This window comes from Scyliorhinus torazame, chromosome 9 (assembly GCF_047496885.1).
Source record: "Scyliorhinus torazame isolate Kashiwa2021f chromosome 9, sScyTor2.1, whole genome shotgun sequence".
Taxonomy (NCBI): domain Eukaryota; kingdom Metazoa; phylum Chordata; class Chondrichthyes; order Carcharhiniformes; family Scyliorhinidae; genus Scyliorhinus; species Scyliorhinus torazame.
In genome coordinates, this window is record NC_092715.1 from 55,540,193 (window position 1) to 55,564,513 (window position 24,321).

The following is a 24,321-nucleotide window of genomic DNA, read 5'->3' on the forward strand; positions in this document are numbered from 1 at the left end:
GTCCCAACCCCCGGAGGGGAAAGAGGGAATGATACACTTCCTGGACCAGCTGGAGTTCCTGAGGGTTGAGGAGCAGGAGGTGGCAGGTTTGGGAGCGCAGATTGAGGTGGAGGAGGTGATTAAAGGAATTGGGAACATGCAGGCAGGAAAGGCCCCGGGACCAGATGGGTTCCCGGTGGAATTTTACAGGAAATATGTGGACCTACTGGCCCCACTCCTGACGAGAACCTTCAATGAGGCTAAGGAAAGGGGGACACTACCCCCGACAATGTTGGAGGCGACGATATCGTTGATCCTGAAACGAGACAAAGACCCGCTGCAGTGCGGGTCATACAGGCCCATCTCCCTCTTAAATGTAGATGCCAAGTTACTCGCCAAAGTGATGGCGACAAGGATAGAGGACTGTTTCCCAGGGGTGGTACATGACGACTAGACAGGGTTTGTTAAAGGGAGGCAATTGAATGCCAATATACGAAGGTTGCTGGGGGTGATGATGATGCCCCCACCAGAGGGGGAGGCGGATATAGTGGTGGCAATGGATGCAGAGAAGGCATTTGATAGAGTGGAGTGGGACTACCTGTGGGAGGTACTGAAGAGATTTGGATTTGGAGAGGGGTTCATCAGATGGGTTCAGCTCCTGTACGGGGCCCCGGTGGCAAGCGTGGTTACAAACAGGCAACGATCCGACTATTTCCGATTACATAGGGGCACAAGACAGGGGTGCCCCCTGTCCCCGTTACTGTTCGCGTTGGCAATCGAGCCACTGGCCATAGCGCTGAGGGGCTCTAAGAAGTGGAGGGGGGTGCTCAGAGGAGGAGAGGAACATCGGGTGTCATTATATGCGGATGATTTGCTGCTATATGTGGCGGACCCAGTGGAGGGGATGCCAGAGATAATGCAGACACTCAGGGAGTTTGGAGAGTTCTCGGGATACAAATTGAATATGGGAAAGAGTGAACTATTTGTGATGCACCCCGGGGAACAGGGCAGGGGGATAGACGATCTGCCGCTGAGGACAGTAGCAAGGGATTTTCGATATCTAGGGATCCAGGTGGCCAGGAACTGGGGAACCTTGCATAAACTTAACTTGACGCGACTGGTGGAGCAGATGGAGGAGGACTTTAATAAGAGGTGGGACATGATACCCCTGTCATTGGCGGGCAGAGCACAGGCAGTTAAAATGGTGGTCCTCCCGAGGTTTCTTTTCGTGTTTCAGTGCCTCCCCATACTGATTACAAAGGCCTTTTTCAAGAAAGTGGACAGGAGTATTATGAGCTTTGTGTGGGCTGGAAAGACCCCGAGGGTAAAGAGGGGGTTCCTGCAGCGCAGTAGGGACAGAGGGGGACTGGCACTGCCGAGTCTGAGTGACTATTATTGGGCCGCCAACGTGTTCATGATATGTAAGTGGATGAGGGAAGAAGAAGGGGCGGCGTGGAAAAGGCTGGAGTTGGCGTCCTGTAAGGGAACAAGTTTAAAAGCACTGGAGACGGCGCCGATACCGTTCCCCCCCCCGAAAAAATACACCACAAACCCAGTAGTGGGGGCGACTTTGAAGATTTGGGGACAGTGGAGACGACATAGGGGAGTGACGGGTGCCTCGGTGTGGTCCCCGATAAGGAACAATCACAGGTTCGTCCCGGGGAGGATAGATGGGGGATTCCAATCTTGGCAGCGAGCAGGAATTGGGAAGTTGAAGGACTTGTTCTTGGACGGGACGTTCGCGAGTTTGGGAGCATTGGTAGAAAAATACGGGTTGCCACCTGGGAATGCCTTCCGATATATGCAAGTGAGGGCATTTGCGAGGCAACAGGTGAGGGAATTTCCGCAGCTCCCGGCACAAGGGATCCAGGACAGAGTGATTTCGGGGGCATGGGTCGGTGAAGGTAAAGTGTCCGATATATACAGGGAAATGAGAGACGAGGGGGAGACGATGGTAGAGGAGCTGAAGGATAAATGGGAGGAGGAGCTGGGGGAAGAGATTGAGGAGGGGCTGTGGGCAGATGCCCTAAGTAGGGTAAATTCCTCGTCCTCGTGTGCCAGGCTTAGCCTGATCCAATTCAAGGTTCTACACAGGGCGCATATGACGGGAGCAAGGCTGAGTAGATTTTTTGGAGTGGAGGATAGGTGCAGGAGGTGCGCGGGAAGCCCGGCGAACCACACTCGCATGTTTTGGTCATGTCCGGTATTGCATGGGTTCTGGGTGGGTGTGGCAAGAGTGATCTCAAAGGTGGTGGGGGTCTGGGTCGAACTGAGCTGGGGGTTTGCTATATTTGGGGTTGCAGAAGAGCTGGGAGTGCAGGAGGCAGGAGAGGCCGATGTTTTGGCCTTTGCGTCCCTGGTAGCCCGGCGAAGGATTCTACTTATGTGGAAAGAAGCTAAACCCCCGGGCGTGGAGGCCTGGATAAACGACATGGCAGGGTTTATAAAGTTGGAGCGAATAAAATACGCACTAAGAGGTTCGGCTCAAGGGTTCACCAGGCGGTGGCAACCGTTCCTTGACTATCTCGCAGAGCGATAAGGGAAAACAGGAAAGACAGCAGCAGCAACCCGGGGGGTGGGGGGGGGGGTGTATTCGGTGTTTGGGGTTTTTTTTTCCATCCTAGTTGTTTATATTTTTTTTTTTCAGTATTGTTATTTCTCTTTTCTTGTTCTTTTTCTGCACTTGTTGTTAGTTTAATATATTGTTTAAATAACGGTCAATGTACATTTTGTTGCAAAGTTGTAAAAATGGAAAATTCTTTTTGATCGAAAAACTTTAATAAAATATATATATATTTTTTAAAAAGAATGGATAATCTGGTTGGTAAGAGGTTCAAAATACGACTTTATTGCTCGTCATGTCACTGATACACAATTTAATAAGATCTGCAGAACTGAATAAAACTTAGCCCTTGCGTGAGTACAAACTAAATAAAACTTATGAATGAAATATCAAACAATACATTAAAACGTCAAGCACGTGGCAAAAGCACAAAAGAAATCACTAAACACAAACAAACAGGTGAATGATTCAAGAATTCAGAACAAAAAACCTGAAGCACGAGGTCATATTTTTAAGGGAATTCTTACCTCTGGTTTAACCCCTCCTTTGCTTTCATTGGCTTCTAATATTTAACTGGCACCTCCCGGTTTGTTCAAATGAATATCTGTTACTTAGAGGATAACTCGTTAATCAAACATTGGACATTCCTTGAGATTGATTGGTGCCTACCAAAACTAGCTTAGTGTTTGCGTGCGCAGCCTTAGGAAAAATACTGAATGTGTTTCTCATGCTTTGCCATATTTTGTAGCTTGGTGGAGATGTAACTTAAAAATTGATTAGTTGATTACACAAGGAACACTGTCCTCAGTATTGAATACAATGAAAATAATTGGGTTCCCACAGTCCAGGCTTATTCGTTATATGCATTCAACTAGCCCTTATACAAATAAAACTAGACTCTATCAGAGACTGATGTGAAATCGATTTGCATATCACTAATTGGATGCAGATGAAGGCCTGGCCAATCACACACACACACACACACACACACACCACACCACCGCCACCACACGGGTCAGGAAACACAATAGTGGGTGGAGGAGGCAGTAGATCTTCCAGCTTCAGTGTCATCAAGGAGGATTGCTGTGGATCTGGAGTCTCGCGTTTTCACATTTCCTTCCCAAAAGGACAATAGTGATGGGTTTTGCAACACTCAATGATAGTTTCATGTTCGACTAGCTTTATATTAGAGGTTTATTTCTTGATATAATGTTCCATCAGCTGCTGTGATGGGGATTTGAACCCATGTCCCCTGGGCCTCTGGATCACGACTAGTCCAATATCATTACCATTGTCCCACCATCTCCCCTGTTACAATTACAAGACGTTAGATGGTTTATCCATCTTTTCCTAGATTTGTCGATATAAGTAGAAAGTTTCTCGTCCAGAAGCTGCTGGTTTTCATTTTTGCTAACTTTTATTATTTGTTTTCAAGTTGTTTTTAATGTTATTTGCAGAAACAATCGAGGTGGCCTTCGTGAAACATCTCCACTGCTACAAAATGGAACAAGATCTAGCACACCAGTTCAAAGCATTGCGAAAACTCATGAGATTGATTCAATCATTGATTCTCCCACAGGGAATAAAGAAGCCATTAAATTGTCTGAATTTGAATTCAATGTTGAGGAGAAACTAGCTCTCCTGGAAAGAGAGATTGATCTGAATAGCAATACACAACAATACCAGAAATTACTCCAGATTGGTGTGAATAAAAATGAACTTGCTTCAGAGGATGCGTTTCAGAGATTAGATACTGTAACTAAATGTAAAACTAATTTTGATGGAGGAGTGAGGATCTTTGAACAATCATCAGAAAATATTTTGAAAGGTAATGCAAAAGAAATAACCGAGCGTTTAAAGAATGGGAATGAAGTACCTAATAATTGGCCTCCTTATCAAATAAATGGACCTCCAGAGGAAATTAAGCAATATCAATTCCACACTGAAGCAGGACAACAAAATTCACCCGCTCCATTTTCAAGTGTTGATGCTGCTATCTCTAGGAGCAGTGAAGAGCTGTCTCCACATCGGGAGTGTTCTCAAGGGCCGGTTGTCAAATCTCACAGTATAACACATATTGAAACAGGGGGGTTAAAACTTTATGATATCAATGACAATGGACCACATGAGCAAAGTTTAATGGTAAGAGCTCCATCTATAGCTGGACAGGGACAAAATATAATCCGCAGTAAGTCTGCCAGTCTTCTGAGTGACCAGTCATTACAGCCATTTACAGGAAATTCTGCATCATCATCAGACCTTGTATCATGCAAAAAGGCAGTGTACACATTTGATCAAAACTTCAACCCTCAAGGTATCAGTTTAAAGAGAGGAGCTATAGCTGTCGCACAGATGCCTTCAGTGCCTCAGTACAATGTCCAATACAGCAGCAGTGGAATAACCAAAGAGAATGTGTGGCCACAGAGGCAGGCATTTCAAACCGAAGCAGACAGCATAGGATCCCATCACCTTCAGAGGTCAGAGACACTTGACAATGCCAATTATGTAAAGCATTCTGCAAACATGAACTTCTCTAATCGTAATAATTCCCAATCCAACATGTCTTACAACATGCAACCAAGGATTGGGCCTCGACCAGTGGAAATGTGGGGATGCCCTCCAGGTGAGAGACTGATTCAGACCAGTCAGAGGTCCACCTTGCAGAGACAAAGCAGTGTGTCATCCACTTCCTCTGTTACTCTTCCTGAAGCCCATCACTGTAGGCGAGTTCCAGTATCTGAGGCAGATTATATGACTTACAGGGATTTGCATACACTTGGAAGAGGACCCCAGGTAGTTCAGGGCTCACAAAGACCTCTATCTGCAAGGACTTATAGTGTTGACGGTCCAACTGCATCTAGGCCTCATAGTGCACGCCCACATGTAACTGAAGTTCCAGAGAGAACAATGTCTATCAGTGATTTTAATTACTCACGGACTAGTCCGACTAAAAGGCCCAATGTGAGGGTGAAATCAGAGCATTCACTTCTAGATGCACAAGGGACCAACAAGGTGCCACCTGACTGGAGGGAGCAGGTGTTGCGTCACATCGAAGCCAAAAAGTTAGAAAAGGTAGGTACTCTCTTTTTAATTGCTAAAGTCAAACCTTTGCATGTTGGATGATGAGAATCGGCGATTTGATTACTGCCAGTATTGTAACACTAATATCAAAAGTTAATGCTATTGAAACATTTACAGGCATAATTTCAATCTGTGTGCACTGTGATAAGCTAAAGATTCTTGTATATGTTTTCACCTTTTCTAATATCAGATCTTATTTGTAATTTTTTGCTAGTTTGGTGTATATAGATTTTGTTCTTTAATAGTTGAAAGTGTTCTAAGACCTCCTAAAATTGCCACATTTGTTTTAAAGTAGACAAGCTACTTCTTTGAAGGTTTTATTCCAGTTTGTCTTTTGAATCAAGTGTGTGAGTTAAGTCTGATATGATTAATGTTGCTGCCTTTTTCAGTGGAATGTGTATCAGGAATTGTCTGCAATCTGTAAACCCACATGTTGGTGCCTATCTGTTTCCATGTGAACAAGACCTCATCATCCACAAGCTTTTGCAGATGATTGCACCTACATCACGGCTTTAACAGAAATCTGGCTGAGGAGTGATGAAGCCTACATGGAGCCTCCCCGTACCGCTATAACTACCACTTGTTCCACTCAAACTGCCGTGGTGGTGGTGGTGTGGCTTTTTAACCAAATCACACCTTGCTTGTCCCAGTCTTCTCCAGCATCTTCTACTTTTGAGCATCTCACCCTGTGCCACCTATCTCATCTGACATTTTAAATCCTTTTTGTATCACCCAATTTTCTTAGTAAGATATCTTCATTGCTTCCCTCTTCCTGAACTCTGCACCAGTCCAATTTATTACCCTCTGTGATTTCAACCTACATCTCAACTCCGTCGTAGTCTGTCTGTTCTGAGTTCACTGCCCTCCTCCCCTACACATGTTTGTGGCTACTCCTTGACCTTGCCATCTCATCTGACCTCGCTTCTTCCGTAATGTCAGTCACAGATAAAACTAACTATGGTCATTGCTCTCCACCCACATCTTTCATCCTCCAAGCTTGTTATCCTTCTGTGGCCATCCCTGGGAGAAAAATAAAACCTACCAATTTACTTACAACTGCACACTCAAAACACCAACTAACTAGTCTTTGGCCCTCCATTCAACGCAACCTTTCTGCAACTACTGAATTGCTCAATCATGTGCCCACATCTACCTTTTGATAACCTGGTCCCCATTAAAATCATTACATACTCAGCCTGGTCATTCCCCTGGTACAGCCCTCATCTTCACTCCCTTGCATTCAGGGAACATGTATGACAGAAACCTGATTTTGCCATTAATTACCAGATCTGGTCCGATCACATAAAAACACTTTTGTAACGCAAAAGCAAAATACCGTCAATGCTGTCAATCTGAAGTCAAATCAGCATGTGCTGGGCTGGCAGCATCAGTGGACATACAAACATTTCAGGTCAGTGACCTTTTACCAGAATACTATTGTGTCCTGCTCTCTCCTGCCACAACTGCTCACTATTTCGGGAAAATGCTGAAGTGATTCTGACAGTCTTAAACCTAGCTCCCCTACAACCTCCGTCCTAGTACCGAAAGAGCTTCTTTCAAAGTCACAAATGAGAAACTACGCGACTGTGACCGGAGTAAGCTATACCTCATCACCATTCTTGACTTGTCTACAGCTTTGGACATGGTTGTCCATATGGTCTTTCCCAGTGCTTCTCTTGTCGTTCAACTTGGGCCTGCACTTGCCAGGTTCATACTTGCCGATCAAATCATTGCCAGAGAATCTGCTATTTCTCACTTGCATGCTGCCCCTCAGCAACATCATTTGAAAATACACCATCAGGTTGAACTTGTAAACCCTGTTTTACCTCGCCAGCACCTCTCTTGTCTCCTAATTTTCAGATTGCTTGTCTGACATGCAATACTGAATGAGCAGAAATTTCCTTAAACTATATAATTTGAAGACAACATCACTACCTTGGACCCCGCCACAAACACCAGTCCCAGCCACTAACTTCATCCCACTCCCTGCCAACTGGCTGAGACTGAACCAGACTATTCGTAACCTTGGTGGTGTATTTGATCCTGGGATGAGTTTTCAACTATATATCCATGCCCTCACTTGAGACCGATAGCTCCACCTCCGTAACGTCACTTGAAACCACCATTCTCCTGTTCTTCTACTGCTGAAACTGTTACTACCAAAAGCTTTTGGTATCTGTAGACTTAATTATTTCAATGCCTTGTCTCCTATCTCCCACCTTTCATCAAATTAAGCTCATCCAATATTCTGTATCCTAACTCAACCCACTCAACATCACCCATGTGCTCACTGACATAACCTCAGTTTAAAAGTTCCCATTCTTGTTTCTGAATCCTCCAAGCTGTGACCAAACCACCCCCATGCCCCTCAATCCCTGTATCCTTCTCTAGCCCTATAACCCTGAGATGTCTGTGCTCCAATTTTAGTCTATTAAGCATCTCTGATTTTAACCACTCCGCCACTGATGGCTACACTTTCACCTACTGAGGCCCCAAGCTCTGGAATTTCACACCTTAAACTCTCCGACTCTCTGTCCTTTCTCTCCTCCTTTTAAGATCCCTTTAAAAATTACCTTTAGCATTTTGCCATCTGTCCTAATGCCTTCTTATGTGACTATGCCAAACATTTCCCGATGACTCGCCTTAAATGCACATTGGGGCATTTGCACTATATAAATGCAAGATGTTATGCTGTTTGTATTTTCATCAGATTTGAAAGTAACTGCACTTTTAAGAATATGTTGCATTTACAAGTGTGTTTGTTGAGAGGTCCATTTCCATCAGTGCAAGACTGCAAAACTTAATTTCTGAAGGAAAGCAGTTGTAAAAACACCACCTTATTTGCAGAATCTTAACCTTATTAATAGCAATTTTAAAAAAAACTAATTTCCATGCTTTTGTTGTTTAAATGTTCAAACTTATGCATTTTCTTTGTTACCCATAAACATTGAATTCAAAACATAGTGAAGTGTGCTTTGTAAAACCTGTATTCTTTCTCATATACAAGTATGAGAATGAATACTTGAGTTGGTGGGACTGAGGATTTCATGGTTTTTAATGCTCGATCCAGAATGATATAGGAATTTATAAATGCAACAAGTCTGCTGTTAAAGCACCTTTTTATGCATTATTTGCATATGCGTGCATCTTTTGGATTTTTGGGGAATTATTTTCACAGCCATTTCTAGCAAAATACTTCAGCGAGAGAATCACTTTCTAACTTGGCAATGATCTATAATAGAAAACACATGCCTTGATTGGGATAATGTGGAGATGCCGGCCTTGGACTGGGGTGAGCACAGTAAGAAGTCTTACAACACCAGGTTAAAGTCCAACAGGTTTGTTTCAAACACTAGCTTTCGGAGCACTGCTCCTTCCTCAGGTGCATTCTCTTCATTCACCTGAGGAAGGAGCAGTGCTCCGAAAGCTAGTGTTTGAAAACAAACCTGTTGGACTTTAACCTGGTGTTGTAAGACTTCTTACTTGATTGGGATAGGTATACAATAAATGTAGTTGCTTGGTAGTACAGAACTTGAGTATTGTTGACAAAGGAGATGTTGTCAAAGCTTTTTGTCTTGCAATCATCAGGGCAGATGCATGAATGCCAAATTTTAAAGAAGCAATGTTTTATACTGCATGAGGGGAGAGTGCTGATTGGTTGGCAAGTTGGTTCTGATTGGTCGAGGCGTTGCCATGGAGAATGCATCAGGGAGTCATTGTTCCCCCAGATTTTGCTTAATTCAAGGAAGGTGCAATGTCTGGATATGTTCTTTCTGTTTGCAAAAGACAGATTCTTGCCCATGAGTTTTGTAGCTTCTGACAAGCATAAGCGAGCCACATTGCGAGCCTGACTGATCGTCTTAAATTGGTAGTTAGTGCAACTCTCAGCTCACTCTGGATTGTTCAGCAAGTGCTGCCCGATCACGGAATCACATCTAACGTTGGATATTAAATTCTGAGTTTTGCAAGCATGGCTTTGGTTAAGCACAGTCGGTACACTGCGTGTTGCGAACAGCCGAAAATACATGCTATTTGATATAATCCGGCAATTGGGATATAGAGCCTATTTGCCTGGCATCGCAGCATCAGAGATTCATCTACTACGTTACTCCCATCCTGCGCTCAAATGCACCTTTGAAATGGAGCGGTCTAACAAGCTCACTTTCCTCGACGTATTGAGAAATTTCCGAATGAGTTCTTTAATATTGTCTACTGCACGCCTGCCTTCACTGGTCAACGTATAGCTGGGATTCCTATAACTCCCAGCACTATAAGATTGGCCTTTTTGAAAATATTGTAAATGAGGCCCAGGCTGCTGTGCAAATTTAATACTGAAATAGGGCACATCAAAATGCCCTGTGTAATAATGGCTACCCTGATCAGACCATTGCTCACTGTGCATCATGCATATGCACAAAAGAGCTGAGGGCCACCACTTAGGCTGTGAAAAGTTCCACATCTAATGCAAATTACCTTGGAAGGGTAAGGTATTGCAAAACCTTGAGCAATAGGTGAAGCTAACCATTTCATGCTGCTACTATGCAGTAGCAACGAGTGGGGTAAGCCATAAGATATACTGCCTGCCATGCAAATGAGTAATGTGATCGAATAATTTTAGTGCCAGTACAATGTCGGGTACAGAGGTCATACATCCCAACAAGTGACAGATCATATCAACAGCATGTTCTCTCGGATGCTCTCAATAAGCAGAGTACTGACTGTACTCAAACCAGCCCTTGTTAGCAAGAACATGATCTTTAACATTAGATGTGATTCCATGATTGAGTCATAGAATTTACAGTGCAGAAGGAGCCCATTTGGCCCATCGAGTCTGAACCGGCCCTTGGAAAGAGCACCCTACTTAAGGCCAAGCCTCCACTATATCCACGTAACCCAGTAATCCCATCTCTCCTTCTGGACATTAAGGGGCAATTTAGCATGGTCAATCCACCTAACCTGCACATCTTTAGATTTTGAGAGGAAACTGGAGCACCCAGAGGAAGCCCACTCCGACATGGGGAGAAAGTGCAAACTCTAAAAAGACAGCCACACGAGGCCGGAATTAAACCTGGATCCTGGGGCTGTGAGGCTAACCACTGTGCCACCATGCCGCCTGTTGGACAGCAATTGCTGAACAATCCTGAGTGTGCTACAATTTACACTGACAGCCAATTTAAGATTGTCAGTCGGGCTTTGCAATGTAAGCTCACTTTACATTCGAAGCTACATATATTCATTTGAAGACAAAAGAAACATGTTCAGGCATTGTACCTTTCCTGAATTAAACAAAAGCATTGGAGAGAGGAGTGGGGTGCAATAGCTCCTTGGTTCATTTTCCATAGCAATGCCTTGACCAGAGTAGACTTCCAACCAATCAGCACCCTTTCCCCATGCACAATAAATAATTGTCCCCCATGAAATTTAGCACTCTTGCATCTGTCCTGGCGAGTGCGAGGTAAAAAGCTTCAACAGCATGTCTCTTTTTCAGCAATATAATACGTAGTTATATGTTCTTTTTTTGAAAAAGACAATGAATTATTCAAAAATAATAAATCCAATTTTAATAGGTTAGAGAAAGTAGTACTGCATTTTCAATATATCATTGATTATGTCCTTTTATTAGGCATCTTTAACATTGCATGGACAAACCATCTTGCTATTAACTGCATGTGCTGCTAATAGTCCTTAACTTCCCCTGATCTGTGAAGCAAAATTTGGGTTCAGATGTTTGAGAGAATAGCACCAAAGAGAAAATCATCTTGCTTTTCATTTAAATGCGCTAGATTTTCTCGCGATAAAAATCTGTTGTTAAACCTCATAATTACATAGTTTTCATACTCATCCCTGGGTAACCAGATATAAACATGTAATTTTGAAGTAAAGACTCTTAACATTTAAAAACATTGGCTTCTCGGCTATTAGGAATGACAAGATCCTTTGCATGTTTAACTGACGATACTCACTGTCAAGCAATGTCTGCAGCAAATATTGAAATGACACCCAACTGGAACTTTTTTTTTTAAAACACTTCTCCCATTTAATTGCAATCATTTTCAACTTGCATTGCTTCATCATCTGTTGGAAATACATCTAGTGTGTAGTCCTAGTTTGTTCCACCTAGATCTTTTATTCTCCATTGTAAAAAAAAAAAAACACATTTTTAAAACCACGTTTGCTCCCCTTTTTTTGAGTACTGTCTAAAATAGTGGCCAAGCATATTTCTGCCAAGTAAGTAAAACAAAAGTTGCTGAAAATGCTCATAAGGCCAAGGGAGCATCTGTGTAGAGAAACCTTGAAGTTTTTCCCAAGCTTTTGGTAATAACACTGTTGTAAGTGTAACCAGCCAGTAGGACTTCCAATTTAACATTTTGGACAGCTTAGTTTACGTAAGAACAATATTGTAAGTCAAATTATTGCATTGAAATAATTATTGTTTCTAAACTTTAACTTGAGGTCCAAAGTTAGGTTACCTTTGCTTGCATATCTGCTGAATGTTTTTAAAAGCTATACTGAAAACATGGGTGCATATTGCAATTAACCTTAATGGCAGCTGTTGGATCAGAGTACATGTTGTGTGTTTTGCATGCTATTTCTTTTTTTTTTTGCATGATTCCTTGAGCCTTTGGGGGAAAGTTGTTTCTTGCAGTTTGTCCTGTTACTGCATGCTGCACTAATCTCTGTGTTAAAGCTGTGGAATTTTCTTGTCCCTCTTTATTCAGAGCATGCTGTCTAGATCGTTTAATTTCAATTATGCTGCTTTTAGCAGCATGCACTCTGGAAGCTGTAGGGAACTGCACGACAGCCAGGGCAACGTTGCCTTGAGCGTTGCAGACAGAAGGAATTCCGGAGTGCACATGTTCCGTGTGAGTACCAACAATGGGCCAGTTACGATGAGTTTTGTAGCAAGCACTTGAGCAATCCTAGCTACAAGTTATATTTTTTATATTAAATGGCAATCATCAGGTTACATTCTTCATCGGATCACACAAATTCGCAACCCCATGCATTCCCAGATCTTAACACGAGACACACGAATTTGATCTCAAATTTATAGTATTCATTACACATTATAGAAAAATCTGAGGTTTTTAGATAAGTGTTTTTCCACCTCTTATTCCATTTTCTCCACTTCTTTCATGAGTATGTGCTTCAAGCTGAATTAGAGCTCCAAAATTGGTGTGGCAGCTAACCGTTGTCTCATTTAAAAGGCTGTTCTGAACTTTTGAGCTTAGACAGAATGCCTAGGATGATTATTCTGTCCAGGAGGTCATTGTAGTAAGACTCAACTAATGTCCCCATAAGTGCATTTTCCAATGAGGATCATTGAATAGCAATCGGGATTGTGAAATCTGGCTGATACCCACCATGTCCAGCCAGAGATGGGGCCCATAGGAGGATCCTTATTGCTCCCCAGTCAGAAATTATCTAAATTAGCAGAGATATAATCTGAACTTTCCAATGTCCTATGTAAAGGAAACAACCCACTCTGAAATGCAGTATTTGGAAATGCTGATGTTCCTTTCAGTATTCACATTTTGAAAGTTCTTGTCTCTTTTGACCTATTTGGCATGAAGCTGAAATGATCGGGCGGCACGGTGGTGCAGTGGTTAGCACTTCTGCCTCACGGCGCCGGGAACCTGGGTTCAGTCCTGGACGCCGATCACCGTCCATGTGGAGTTTGTGCATTCTCCCCGTTTGTGCGTGAATCTTACCCCCACAATCCAAAGTTATGCAGGGTAGTGGATCGGCCACACTAAAACTGCCCCTTAGTTGGAAAAATTTTAAAAAGAGAAACTAAAATGATTAACTTTACTGCACAATTTCTTCATAAAGGCATGTACATATGAACATATAACCGTACGAATTTTGAGCAGGAGTAGCCTACTTAATGATCTGCTGAGCTGCTCGCAGAAAAATATTTTTCATTGTACCTTGGTACACGTGACAATAAACAAAACCCAATCCACTTGGCCCCGTGAGTCTGCTCCACCATTCAATAGGATTATGGCTGATCTGATTGCAAACTGAACTCAATATTCCTGCATCCCCCTTGCTTGTCAAGAATCTGTTTACCTCTGGGCAGCACGGTAGCACAGTTGCTTCACAGCTCCAAGGTCCCAGGTTTGATTCCCGGCTTGGGTCACTGTCTGTGCGGAGTCTGCGCGTTCTCCCCGTGGTTGCTTGGGTTTCCTCCGGGTTCTCTGATTTCCTCCCACAGTCCAAAGATGTGCAGGTTAGATGGATTGGCCATGCTAAATTGCCCTTCATGTCCAAAAAAGTTTAAGTGGGGTTACTGGATATAGGGTGGAGGCGTGGGCTTAAGTAGGGTGCTCTTTCCAAGTGCGGGTGCAGACTCGATGGGCAGAATGGCCTCCTTCTGCACTGTAAATTCTATGGCTCTGCCTTAGATATATTCAAAGATTCTGCTTCCATCACCTTTCGACAGAGTTCCAAAAACTAATGACACTCAAGAGAAATGAATTCTCCTCACCTCTATCTTAACTGATTGAGCTTTATTTCTAAACCGCGTCTGTGGCGAGTGTATAGAAAAGGTGTATTGTATAATATCTTCCTGTCCCATTCCTTGTTTTTTGTGAATGTGCAGTGACTGTGATTCTGTTCAAAATTATTTATTTTTATAAATATATATATTTGAAATAGAACACTCATTCAACCTAGGCTTTTGTTGCTTGCTTAGCTTTTGTCAAATTAATGAAATTATGCTCCTGCAGTCTTGATTTACACATGGCCTGAAAGTTACTTATCTCACTACCTAAAATGATTCTAATCCAGTCGGCCTGTTATTTCAATCCTGCTCCTTTTCGAATGACACGATAGGAACCAACTTTATTTTTGCTAAACTTGGGCTATAAACTTTTTCTTCAACTAAAACTTTGAGTAATTTTAAAAATAAAACCTGACAGTCATTTTACCAGTTCTCTATGATCAGTGTCCGAAGTGGTTTATGTTTTCCCCTTTTCATTGCAGTATCCATCACAAGGTAACAGTATCGGGGACCCAAGTCAAGATGATGTCTTCGCTGTTGGTCAGCAGAATTACTCATCTGGCACGCTTGTGATGAAGGATATTCCGCCAGACAGCATGAGAAAAGTAAGTGCTCTACAAGTGATCAGCTGTAAGAGTGTCTCACAGCATAATTCATCAGAAGCTGCAACCCTTTTTAATGTTGTGTACTGTACATAATTTCCTTGCTGTGTATACCAGGTTTAAGTAGTTGCAGCAGTGATATTGTGCTCCATTTTACATTGTAGTTCAGTTCAGAGGGGATAATGAGGCACAATGCGCATCATATTCATTGTCTAAATGAGTTGCAATTTTACTTTTAATGATCAAATGGGGTTAATCACAATTATTAAATAAAAAGCTTCTCAATATTTCGACTTAAATTAGGCAGGTCTTGATCAGGAATTCTGTTTTGTCATAAAGGTATGGGTGCTTTTTTAAAATCCGGCATTGTGTTTAGCTAGAAACTCTATTTGTGATTTTAGTTCTGCAAATATGTTGCCATTTTGCATTGCCTGAGATGCATTAACCTCATAGCCATTCACTACTAGAATGCAACTGAACCTGCAGCTAGAAGAGCGTTGGAGCTCTGCACGTATGTTTATCCTTGCACACTTATCTAGCTAAGTAATTAAGTCACACACGGTTACAGATATCAGTGTTGCTTATTATTTAGTTAATAAGTGTCCTTGCTGTAGAACGAAATTAAATCTATTTACAGTGGTTTTCCTTTCAGATCAAGTTGCAAAGGAAATGACTGCAAAATATGCAGACCATAATGAGTTGTAGAACAGATATCAGTCCAAACCAGTACCATGAACAGAACCTCAGCTAATTGTTCCTCGCGTCAGCAAACAAATTTGGACTGTGAAGCAACAAGGACTGTAGGCGCTCATGTTTAATTGAAAATTAGCTTCTAAACGTTCTTTGAACTTTTAGTGTCCACTCTCAATTGTTTTTTTATATAAATTTAGATTACCCAATTATTTTTTTCCAATTAAGGGGCAATTTAGCGTGGCCAATCCACCTAACCTGCACATTTTTGCATTGTGGGGGTGAAACCCACGCAGACACGGGGAGAATGTGCAAACTCCACAAGGACAGTGGGCCGGGGTCGGGATCGAAACCCGGGTCCTCAGCGGCGTAAGCAGCAGTGCTAACCACTGGGCCACCTTGATGCCCCCATTCTTTTTTTTTAAATTTTTTTTATTCTCCTTTTTCACATTTTCTCCCACATTTACATCCATCAACAATAAACAATAATCAGCAAGATATGTCAGTCCCCATAATAACAACGATCCCATCAACCCACCAACCCCTGAACCTCAACCCGCATGTTTACATAAACAAATGACAAAAAGGAATCCGGGATTAATCTTACACAGCTCCCCCCCCCCCCCCCCCCCCACCGCAGGTCTCCAGCTCCTCCCGTCCACTGCCTCTTGTAAAACTCCTCCTCCCAACCTCTGTTCCTTCCCCCCAACTTTCCATCCCGGCGAGACCACTCGGACCCTGTTCTGCCAGGCTCCGATGGCCGCAGCCCCTCCCCCACCTCACTCCCGTTCACTGGCCGGCTTAAACCGGCCAGCGTGGAGGCCCCCACCCGGGTCCCTTTCCCACTTGCCCGGCCCTAGGTAAGCCCAAAGGGCCCCTTTTAGCACACAAACCCCGCATATCCACCTACACCCCAAAGAACTCTCATTTCGAGTGAAAGTCCCGTCCCTTCCCTTGTCCAAATATATACCACGTTGGCTCCTTTAATCTCTACACCCGCGTGCAGTGATACAAAAAAGAAGAAAATACAGTCATGAGGTTACATCGGCACATGGCCATTCCTCAATTTGTCAGTTCTGCCACAGTACTTCTGCTTTCGCAAACTCCTCCGCTGCTTCCGCCGTTCCAAAATAAAAGTCCCTGAGCTTGTAAGTCACCCTCAGCTTCGCTGGATATACAATGCCGCACCGCACCTTGCTAATGTACAGTGCCCTCTTCACCCGGTTGAAGGCAGCCCGCCTCCTTGCCAGCTCCACCGTAAAGTCCTGGTATACACGTATACCAGCTCCACCCCACTGCACCACCCGCTTCTGCTTGGCCCAGCTCAGGACCTTCTCCTTCACCCTGTACCTACGGAAGCACAGAGTCACTGCCCTTGGCGGCTCACTCGCCTTTGGTACAGGCCTCCACGACCGATGAGCCCGATCCAGTTCATATCGGGAGGTATCCTCCCCCTCCCCCAATAGTTTTGCCAGCATCACGGCAAAATACTCAGTCGGCTTCGGTCCTTCAACTCCTTCGGGCAGCCCCACAATCCTCAAATTCTGTCGCCTGGATCTGTTTTCCAGATCTTCCATTTTTCCTCGCAGATCCTTGTTAGTATCCATCACCTTCCGCATCTCTTTCCCCATCGAGGCAAGTTGATCACCGTGCTGCAATAACGTCTCCTCCACTCCCTTGCTCTCGCACCTCCGCCACTGCGCTCGCCACCTCCGTCCTCACCAGGGAAACCGCCTCCTCCACCAGCACACTCAAAACCGCCCTCATCTCCTTCCTCACCGTCTCCATGCATTTCGCAATCTGCGCCAACTGCTTTTCAAATTCCGCAGCCATCACCTTAGTTATTTCTTCAGCCGTAAGCAGTGCGGCCTTCCCTGGTGCTCCAGCCTCCATTTTTCCTGGTGACCCCGCAGTGACCTTTCCACTCCCCGACTAACCTCCAGCTGTTTTTTTTCCGGCCGTTTTCTTGCTCACCCTCGACATTTTTCTTTGTTCTTTTTTTCCTCCTGTGTCTTCACTGTGCCTCCTCCGTGCCTTCCCCCTGCTTCTGCCACCTCCGCAGACCCTGGGACCGGGCTTAAAGCCCCGATAATGCCGTTCCCGAATGGGAGCCCTCCATTGTGCGGCCGCCTCCCGCCCGCCGTCACCGGAAGTCTGATGCCCCCATTCTTATTGTTCTTAGAAGGTGGTGGTGGTGATGAGCCTTCCTGTTGGATCACTGCAAATCCTTGATATTCTGTGACATGTAGGTAAGCTGGGAAGTAAATGATGGTGTCCTGACAACATTGTTGCTCTTTCTTGCCCTTGACCCAACAATCCGAGGAGAGTGAACCGATGCCGAAGTAACTTATATATAGATTTAAAGTAATGGATAGAAGGATTAGAGGGGACATGAGGGGAAAACATTTTCACCCAGAAGTTGGCGGGTGTCTGAATTTCACGGCCTAAGTTGGTGGCTGAAATGCTCAACTCATTTAAAAGGTACCTGGATTTGCATCTGAAGTGTTGTAACCTGCAAGGCTCCGGGCCAGGTGCTGGAAAGAGGGATTAAAATGAGCGGCAAGTTTTGTTTTTCTGTTTTTTGGCCAGCGCAGACACAATGGGTTAAATGGCCTCTTTCTGCATCTTAACCTTTCTATGGTTCTGTACTGTGTTATTGGTGAAGAGGGTGGCTATTGAGTACAGTGACAGGGAATCTTGTGATGTGAATTGCTCTGTTCTCGACCGTATTGAGCTTGTGTTGCAGCTGTGCCCATTCGGGTCAGCAGTGATTACTTCAGATTTGTAACTGGTGAAAAGACATTTGGTTAGGAGCTGAGCTATTTGTCACAGTACCCAGATTCTACCACATTCTTGTAACTGTGGTATAATCCTAGCCCCTTTGTGGGACAGCACCAAATTAGGAGCACTTCTCGGATAACTTCTTTAATCCTCAGGTAAAGAGAGTCTGATCCCAGAGACACTTAAATGGGCTGAGAGAATTGATCCTCCTCCTCTTGAAGGAAAAGAACCAGTGAGATTATTGCTTTCTTCCAGATAGCCTTTTCAGTAAGTTAATGCCAGGTTATAATTTTTCAACATCATTATAAGGCTTTGGTTAAAAACGCTTTCGTAATGTAATCCCCCTACCTAAGGGAGCATGGTGTTGGGTTCTCAAATGATGATATGGAACACTGCCACAATATAATGTCTAATATACATATATATAATATATATATATATTATATATATATATATATATATGTTAATTAAATAAGCAAACATGCAATTCAAAGCCTAGCTGGAAAAGTAAATTGCAATATTAGGAGAAAAACTGTTAATGTTTAGACAGTGAAAATATTTTCAATAGGGTATCCATGAAATATTAAAGTAACGGTTACCTTGATTCCCAGAGTGAGCATTGTTTTTTGATAACTTTGGCACAAGCAGAATTTTGTTTATCAGAGTTTGATTCATTAAGGTTTCACTGTATCTCACTCTTCAATTTAATTTGCTTTGTCCAGTGATCTGGAAAGTTCTCCCAGTGTTGTCTCAGATCTCCTATTTTTAAATTTTTCCTAAATAAAACCCGACTCTTCCTTCAGTGAAAACATTTCTAAAGCTCTGCCTGCAACTGCACCTTCAATCCTGATCATTCTTGAAAATATTGGGCTAGATCCTCTGTTCCCTGGAGGGTCGTACCCTGGAGGTACCCCGGAAGGAGCGCTGGGGGACCCCTTGGAAGTGCCCACACAAGGACTGCACAGGAAGCTTCAACTTATGTGGGACAATTACCCTGCGCCGAAAGACCTCTGAAACTGATCTAAATCGCGATCCCCTAAGTTTGCATTTTTTGATTGCTTTGCCCTTGTATTGGACTAATTTTAGCCCCTCCTTAATAATAATCTTTATTGTCACAAGTAGGCTTACGTTAACACTGCAATGAAGTTCCTGTGAAAAGTGTACCCGAAACGCCTGTTTGGGTACACAGAGGGAGAATTTCGAATGTCCAATTCACTTTAAACTTGATTAAATTACGAGCCCTGCATCCATCCCGAAACTCCAGCACATCTGAAACCCCAAAAATAGCCATCAGAGGGTAAGGCTCTAGCTAAATATTTAAGATCGCTGGCATGGTGTTGAAAAAGGACCTCCAGGAACCCACCAGCTTAGAACAGAATCAAAACGTGTGGGTGTGCGGCCCCTCAAGCAACGCTTTCTCTATCCCCTCAAAAACACGACTCATCCTGGCTTATTGAGGTGCACTCATAGCACTACCTTTAACTGGATAAGGATCAGGCTCACAGACGATGATGTGGCTTTCACCCTCCCCAGCCCCTCACTCCACACACCTCTTCCAGTTTTGGTCCCAATTCCTACATCCATTTAGCTTTCACTCCTTCCACTGAGCTCAACTCTTCCCCTATGATCCGCTCATACATGCTGGATGTACTGCCCTCCTCCGACCTTGAACAGGAGAGAATCCTTTCCAATAGGGATGATGGTGGCACCACCGAGAAATTTGAAAAAAACTCTTAACAAAGCTCTGCACCTGGAGGTATCTAAACATGTACGAGCCTAACCGCCCAAATTTCTCCTTCACCTCCTCCAGGCTGGCAAACCGCCCCTCCAAGAATAAATCCCCCACTCTCTCCAGCCCTCTCTCCCAATGCACCAAATGTGGCATCTAGCCTTGCTGGCTCAAACAGGTGGTTAGCACAAATGGGAACCAGCCTTGAAGCTGCCCCAACTTAAAATACTGGCAGAGTTGCCTAAATATTTTTACAACACCAGGTTAAAGTCCCAACAGGTTTGTTTCGATGTCACTAGCTTTCGGAGCGCAGCTCCTTCCTCAGGTGAGGAAGGAGCAGCGCTCCGAAAGCTAGTGACATCCAAACAAACCTGTTGGACTTTAACCTGGTGTTGTAAGACTTTGTACTGTGCTCACCCCAGTCCAACGCCGGCATCTCCACATCATAAATATTTTTAGCGTGGGCACCACTGGGTTCTTTGAGTACCTTGGCGGCGCCAACCAAAACCCCCAAACCTGTCCCCGTACATGACCCTGACTCCATCTGATCCCAGAGAACTCCCGGGTCCCTGCACCACCCCAACGCTACCTCCGCATTGGCTGCCCAATAATAGTACACCACGTTTGGCAGTGATAGACCCCCTTCCTGCCTCCCCTTCTGGAGAACCCCCCCCCTCCAAAACCTCCGGGCCTTACCAACCCAAATAAAGCCACAGATAAGTCGCTTGACCCTTCGTAAAAATATACTTGGGCAGGAACACCGAGAGATACTGAAATAAAAAAGAAATCTCAGCAATATGTTCATCTTAACTACTCTATGCTCCTCTATTCACTGATTTTCACTTCCTGCTTTGCTGACTGTGATTTCTTCAATCTGATTCATGAATCAGCCTGTGTGCCCTTGCATCTGCAAGCCACAGATCCCTTGTAGGAGGCACCAAATTTAAAGTAACATTAGAATAGAGTAACCTGTGTTTTAAATCCTGATGCAACTTTGTTGCAGCTTTTTCTGCGATCAGCAGTATGCACCATTCCTTCACCGCTGACGAAACAAGTGTGTCAAGGAGATAACTCGATTATAAATATTAACTTTGTAAATGTCAGTTTTTGACCAAGTGTTTTCAGTTTTGCCATTTTGAGCTTTTTAGTGCTTTCTATAAACCGTTTGAAATATGTAACTTCACTCAACTTCTTGGGCTGGCTGTACTTAGTGCAAACTTAGTACAGCCTTAAGTTCTGGTATAAATAATGACCAGCAACAGCAATTTTCTCATTCAGCTCAGAAGCTGAAGAATTCAAATTATATTAATTTTTGCAAAATCAAATCAAAAGATTTTCTTTTTTTAAACTGGGTTTTATTGATTTAAATAGAAAGCCTACTTGAATAATCAGGCAGGCTGAGAGGTGCTATCACTGAAATTGCAATTGATAAATATGGCTGAAACACAGATTTAATTTGGGGTTGAGCATTTCTCCAGTAATGTATTTTTTATGGTCCTCAAATTGAGGATTTTCTTAGAAACATTTCACTTTTTAAAAAATCAATTTGGAGTGCCCAATTCGTTTTTTTCCAATTAAGAGGCAATTTATTGCGGCCAATCCACCTACCCAGTTGTAAGTTGTGGGGGTGAAACCCTCGCAAACACGGGGAGAATGTGCAAACTCCACACGGACAATGACCCAGAGCCGGGATCGAACCTGGGACCTCGGCACCGTGAGGCAGCAATGCTGAGCACTGCACCACAATGCTGCCCTGAGACATTTCACTTAACATTTTGGGGACTCCTATTGGAACTCCCTGATTTTACAAGATTTTTTTGTAGTCCATGATTTATGGACATCGCTGGCTGGGCCAGCATCTATTGCCCATCCCTGCATTTAAGAGTCAACCACATTGCTGTGGATCTGGAGTCGCATGTAGGCCAGACCAGGTAAGGACAACAGATTTCCTTACATCAGATGGGTTTTTATGACAATCGACAATGGTTTCATGGTCACCTTTCGACTTTTAATTCCAGATTTTATTTGAATTCAAATTTCACCATCTGCCATGGTAGGATTCGATCCCGGGCCCCCGGAGCATAACTCTGCGTCTCTGGATTACTAGTCCAGCGACAATACCGCCAAGCCACTCCCACTCCCCTAACAAGGACACTGCAAAATGAATTGCTCCCTCAAAAATGAATTTACTACAAAGGTAGGGAGGTTATGCTTCAGTTGTCCAGGGCATTGTTGAGACCACATCTGGAGCACCGTGTACTGTATTCATAGAACATTACAGCGCAGTACAGGCCCTTCGGCCCTCGATGTTGCGCCGACCTGTGAAACCACTCTAAAGCCCATCTACACTATTCCCTTATCGTCCATATGTCTATCCAATGACCATTTGAATACCCTTAGTGTTGGTGAGTCCACTACTGTTGCAGGCAGGGCATTCCACGCCCTTACTACTCTCTGAGTAAAGAACCTACCTCTGACATCTGTCCTATATCTATCTCCCCTCAATTTAAAGCTATGTCCCCTCATGCTAGACATCACCATCCGATGAAAAAGGCTCTCACTGTCCACCCTGTCTAACCCTCTGATCATCTTGTATGCCTCAATTAAGTCACCTCTTAACCTTCTCTCTAACGAAAACAGCCTCCAGTCCCTCAGCCTTTCCTCATAAGATCTTCCCTCCATACCAGGCAACATTCTGGTAAATCTCCTCTGCACCCTTTCCAATGCTTCCACATCCTTCCTATAATGCGGCAACCAGAATTGCACGCAATACTCCAAATGTGACCGCACCAGAATTTTGTACAGCTGCAACATGACCTCATGGCTCCGAAACTCAATCCCTCTACCAATAAAAGCTAACACACCGTACGCCTTCTTAACAACCCTCTCAACCTGGGTGGCAACTTTCAGGGATCTATGTACATGGACACCGAGATCTCTCTGCTCATCCACACTACCAAGAATCTTACCATTAGCCCAGTACTCTGTCTTCCTGTTATTCCTTCCAAAATGAATCACCTCACACTTTTCTGCATGAAACTCCATTTGCCACTTCTCAGTCCAGCTCTGCAGCTTATCTATGTCCCTCTGTAACCTGTAACATCCTTCCGCACTGTCCACAACTCCACCGACTTTAGTGTCATCTGCACATTTACTCACCCATCCTTCTACACCCTCCTCCAGGTCATTTATAAAAATGACAAACAGCAGCGGCCCCAAAACAGATCCTTGTGGTACACCACTAGTAACTGGACTCCAGTCTGAACATTTCCCATCAACCACCACCCTTTGTCTTCTTCCAGCTCGCCAGCTTCTGATCCAAACAGCTAAATCACCCTGAATCCCATGCCTCCGTATTTGCTGCAATAGCCTACTGTGGGGAACCTTATCAAACGCTTTACTGAAATTCATATACACCACATCAACTGCTTTACCCTCATCCACCTGTTTGGTCACCGTCTCAAATCACTCAATATGGTTTGTGAGGCACGACCTACCCTTCACAAAACCGTGTTGACTATCTCTAATCAAATTGTTCCTTTCCAGATGATTATGCATCCTATCTCTTATAAACCTTTCCAAGACTTTGCCCACAACAGAAGTAAGGCTCACTGGTCTATAGTTACCGGGGTTGTCTCTACTACCCTTCTTGAACAAGGGGACAACATTTGCTATCCTCCAGGGGGTGGGTGGGGTGCATGAGGGGACATCGATTGAGAATGCTTGGGGATGAAGGGAGGGTGAGGGATGGAGGACCTTCGTATTTTATTTTAACTGGGGCAGAGTCCCACAGCTAAAAAGTGGGCCTTTTAAGCAGCTCCCCTTGGCACACCACAGCTTCTGGCTGTCTTTTCAATTTACCCCCGGTCGATTGGCTGACTCAAGCTCGCACCTGCCCCCTCCATCCAGCAATGAAGATCTGCCTTTATGGGCACATTTCTCCCAAAGTAGGTGGGCCAAGCCTGTAATTTTCCTGACTTACCCCTACACAGCTCCAGGATGAAAATCCAGGCAATTCTGTCTTTTCAAATGTCCGCAAATCAGCTCCAGCCAACCACATTCCATTATAGCCCTTTCTTTACTTGTCCCACCACCATTCCCTTTAGCCCTGTAAGACTAAATCTTTTGCCATTCAATGTTTCCTGCCTTTCACTCTTTTACATTCCCATTGTCCGTGTCCCACCCACATCTAGATCAAAATCTATTACATCTCTAACAACTATCCTGTTGAAAGGTCACAGACCTGAAACATCCACCCAAAGCTGCTGCTGGACCTGAATATTTCCTGTATTTTCCCCCCAGTTATTGTCCTTCTAATTGCGTTATGGATTTACTTATTTCCCATTTTGTTGATACTCTTCATTGTGATTTATTTCCTATTGGTTTGTTT

General features: G+C 43.9%; 1 protein-coding gene across 3 annotated transcripts in view; it reads left to right on the forward strand.

The window, feature by feature from the left end:
- The window catches only part of erbin (erbb2 interacting protein), a 354,311-nt gene that overhangs the window by 310,225 nt on the left and 19,765 nt on the right, over positions 1-24,321 (forward strand). For 2 of the 3 annotated variants that reach the window (XM_072515927.1, XM_072515928.1), the window contains exons 20-22: positions 4,000-5,614; positions 12,343-12,486; positions 14,612-14,734. In XM_072515927.1, coding sequence (XP_072372028.1) covers positions 4,000-5,614; positions 12,343-12,486; positions 14,612-14,734 — 1,882 coding nt within the window. The remainder of the gene's footprint in view (positions 1-3,999; positions 5,615-12,342; positions 12,487-14,611; positions 14,735-24,321) is intronic. The other variant, XM_072515929.1, reaches the window with a different exon arrangement.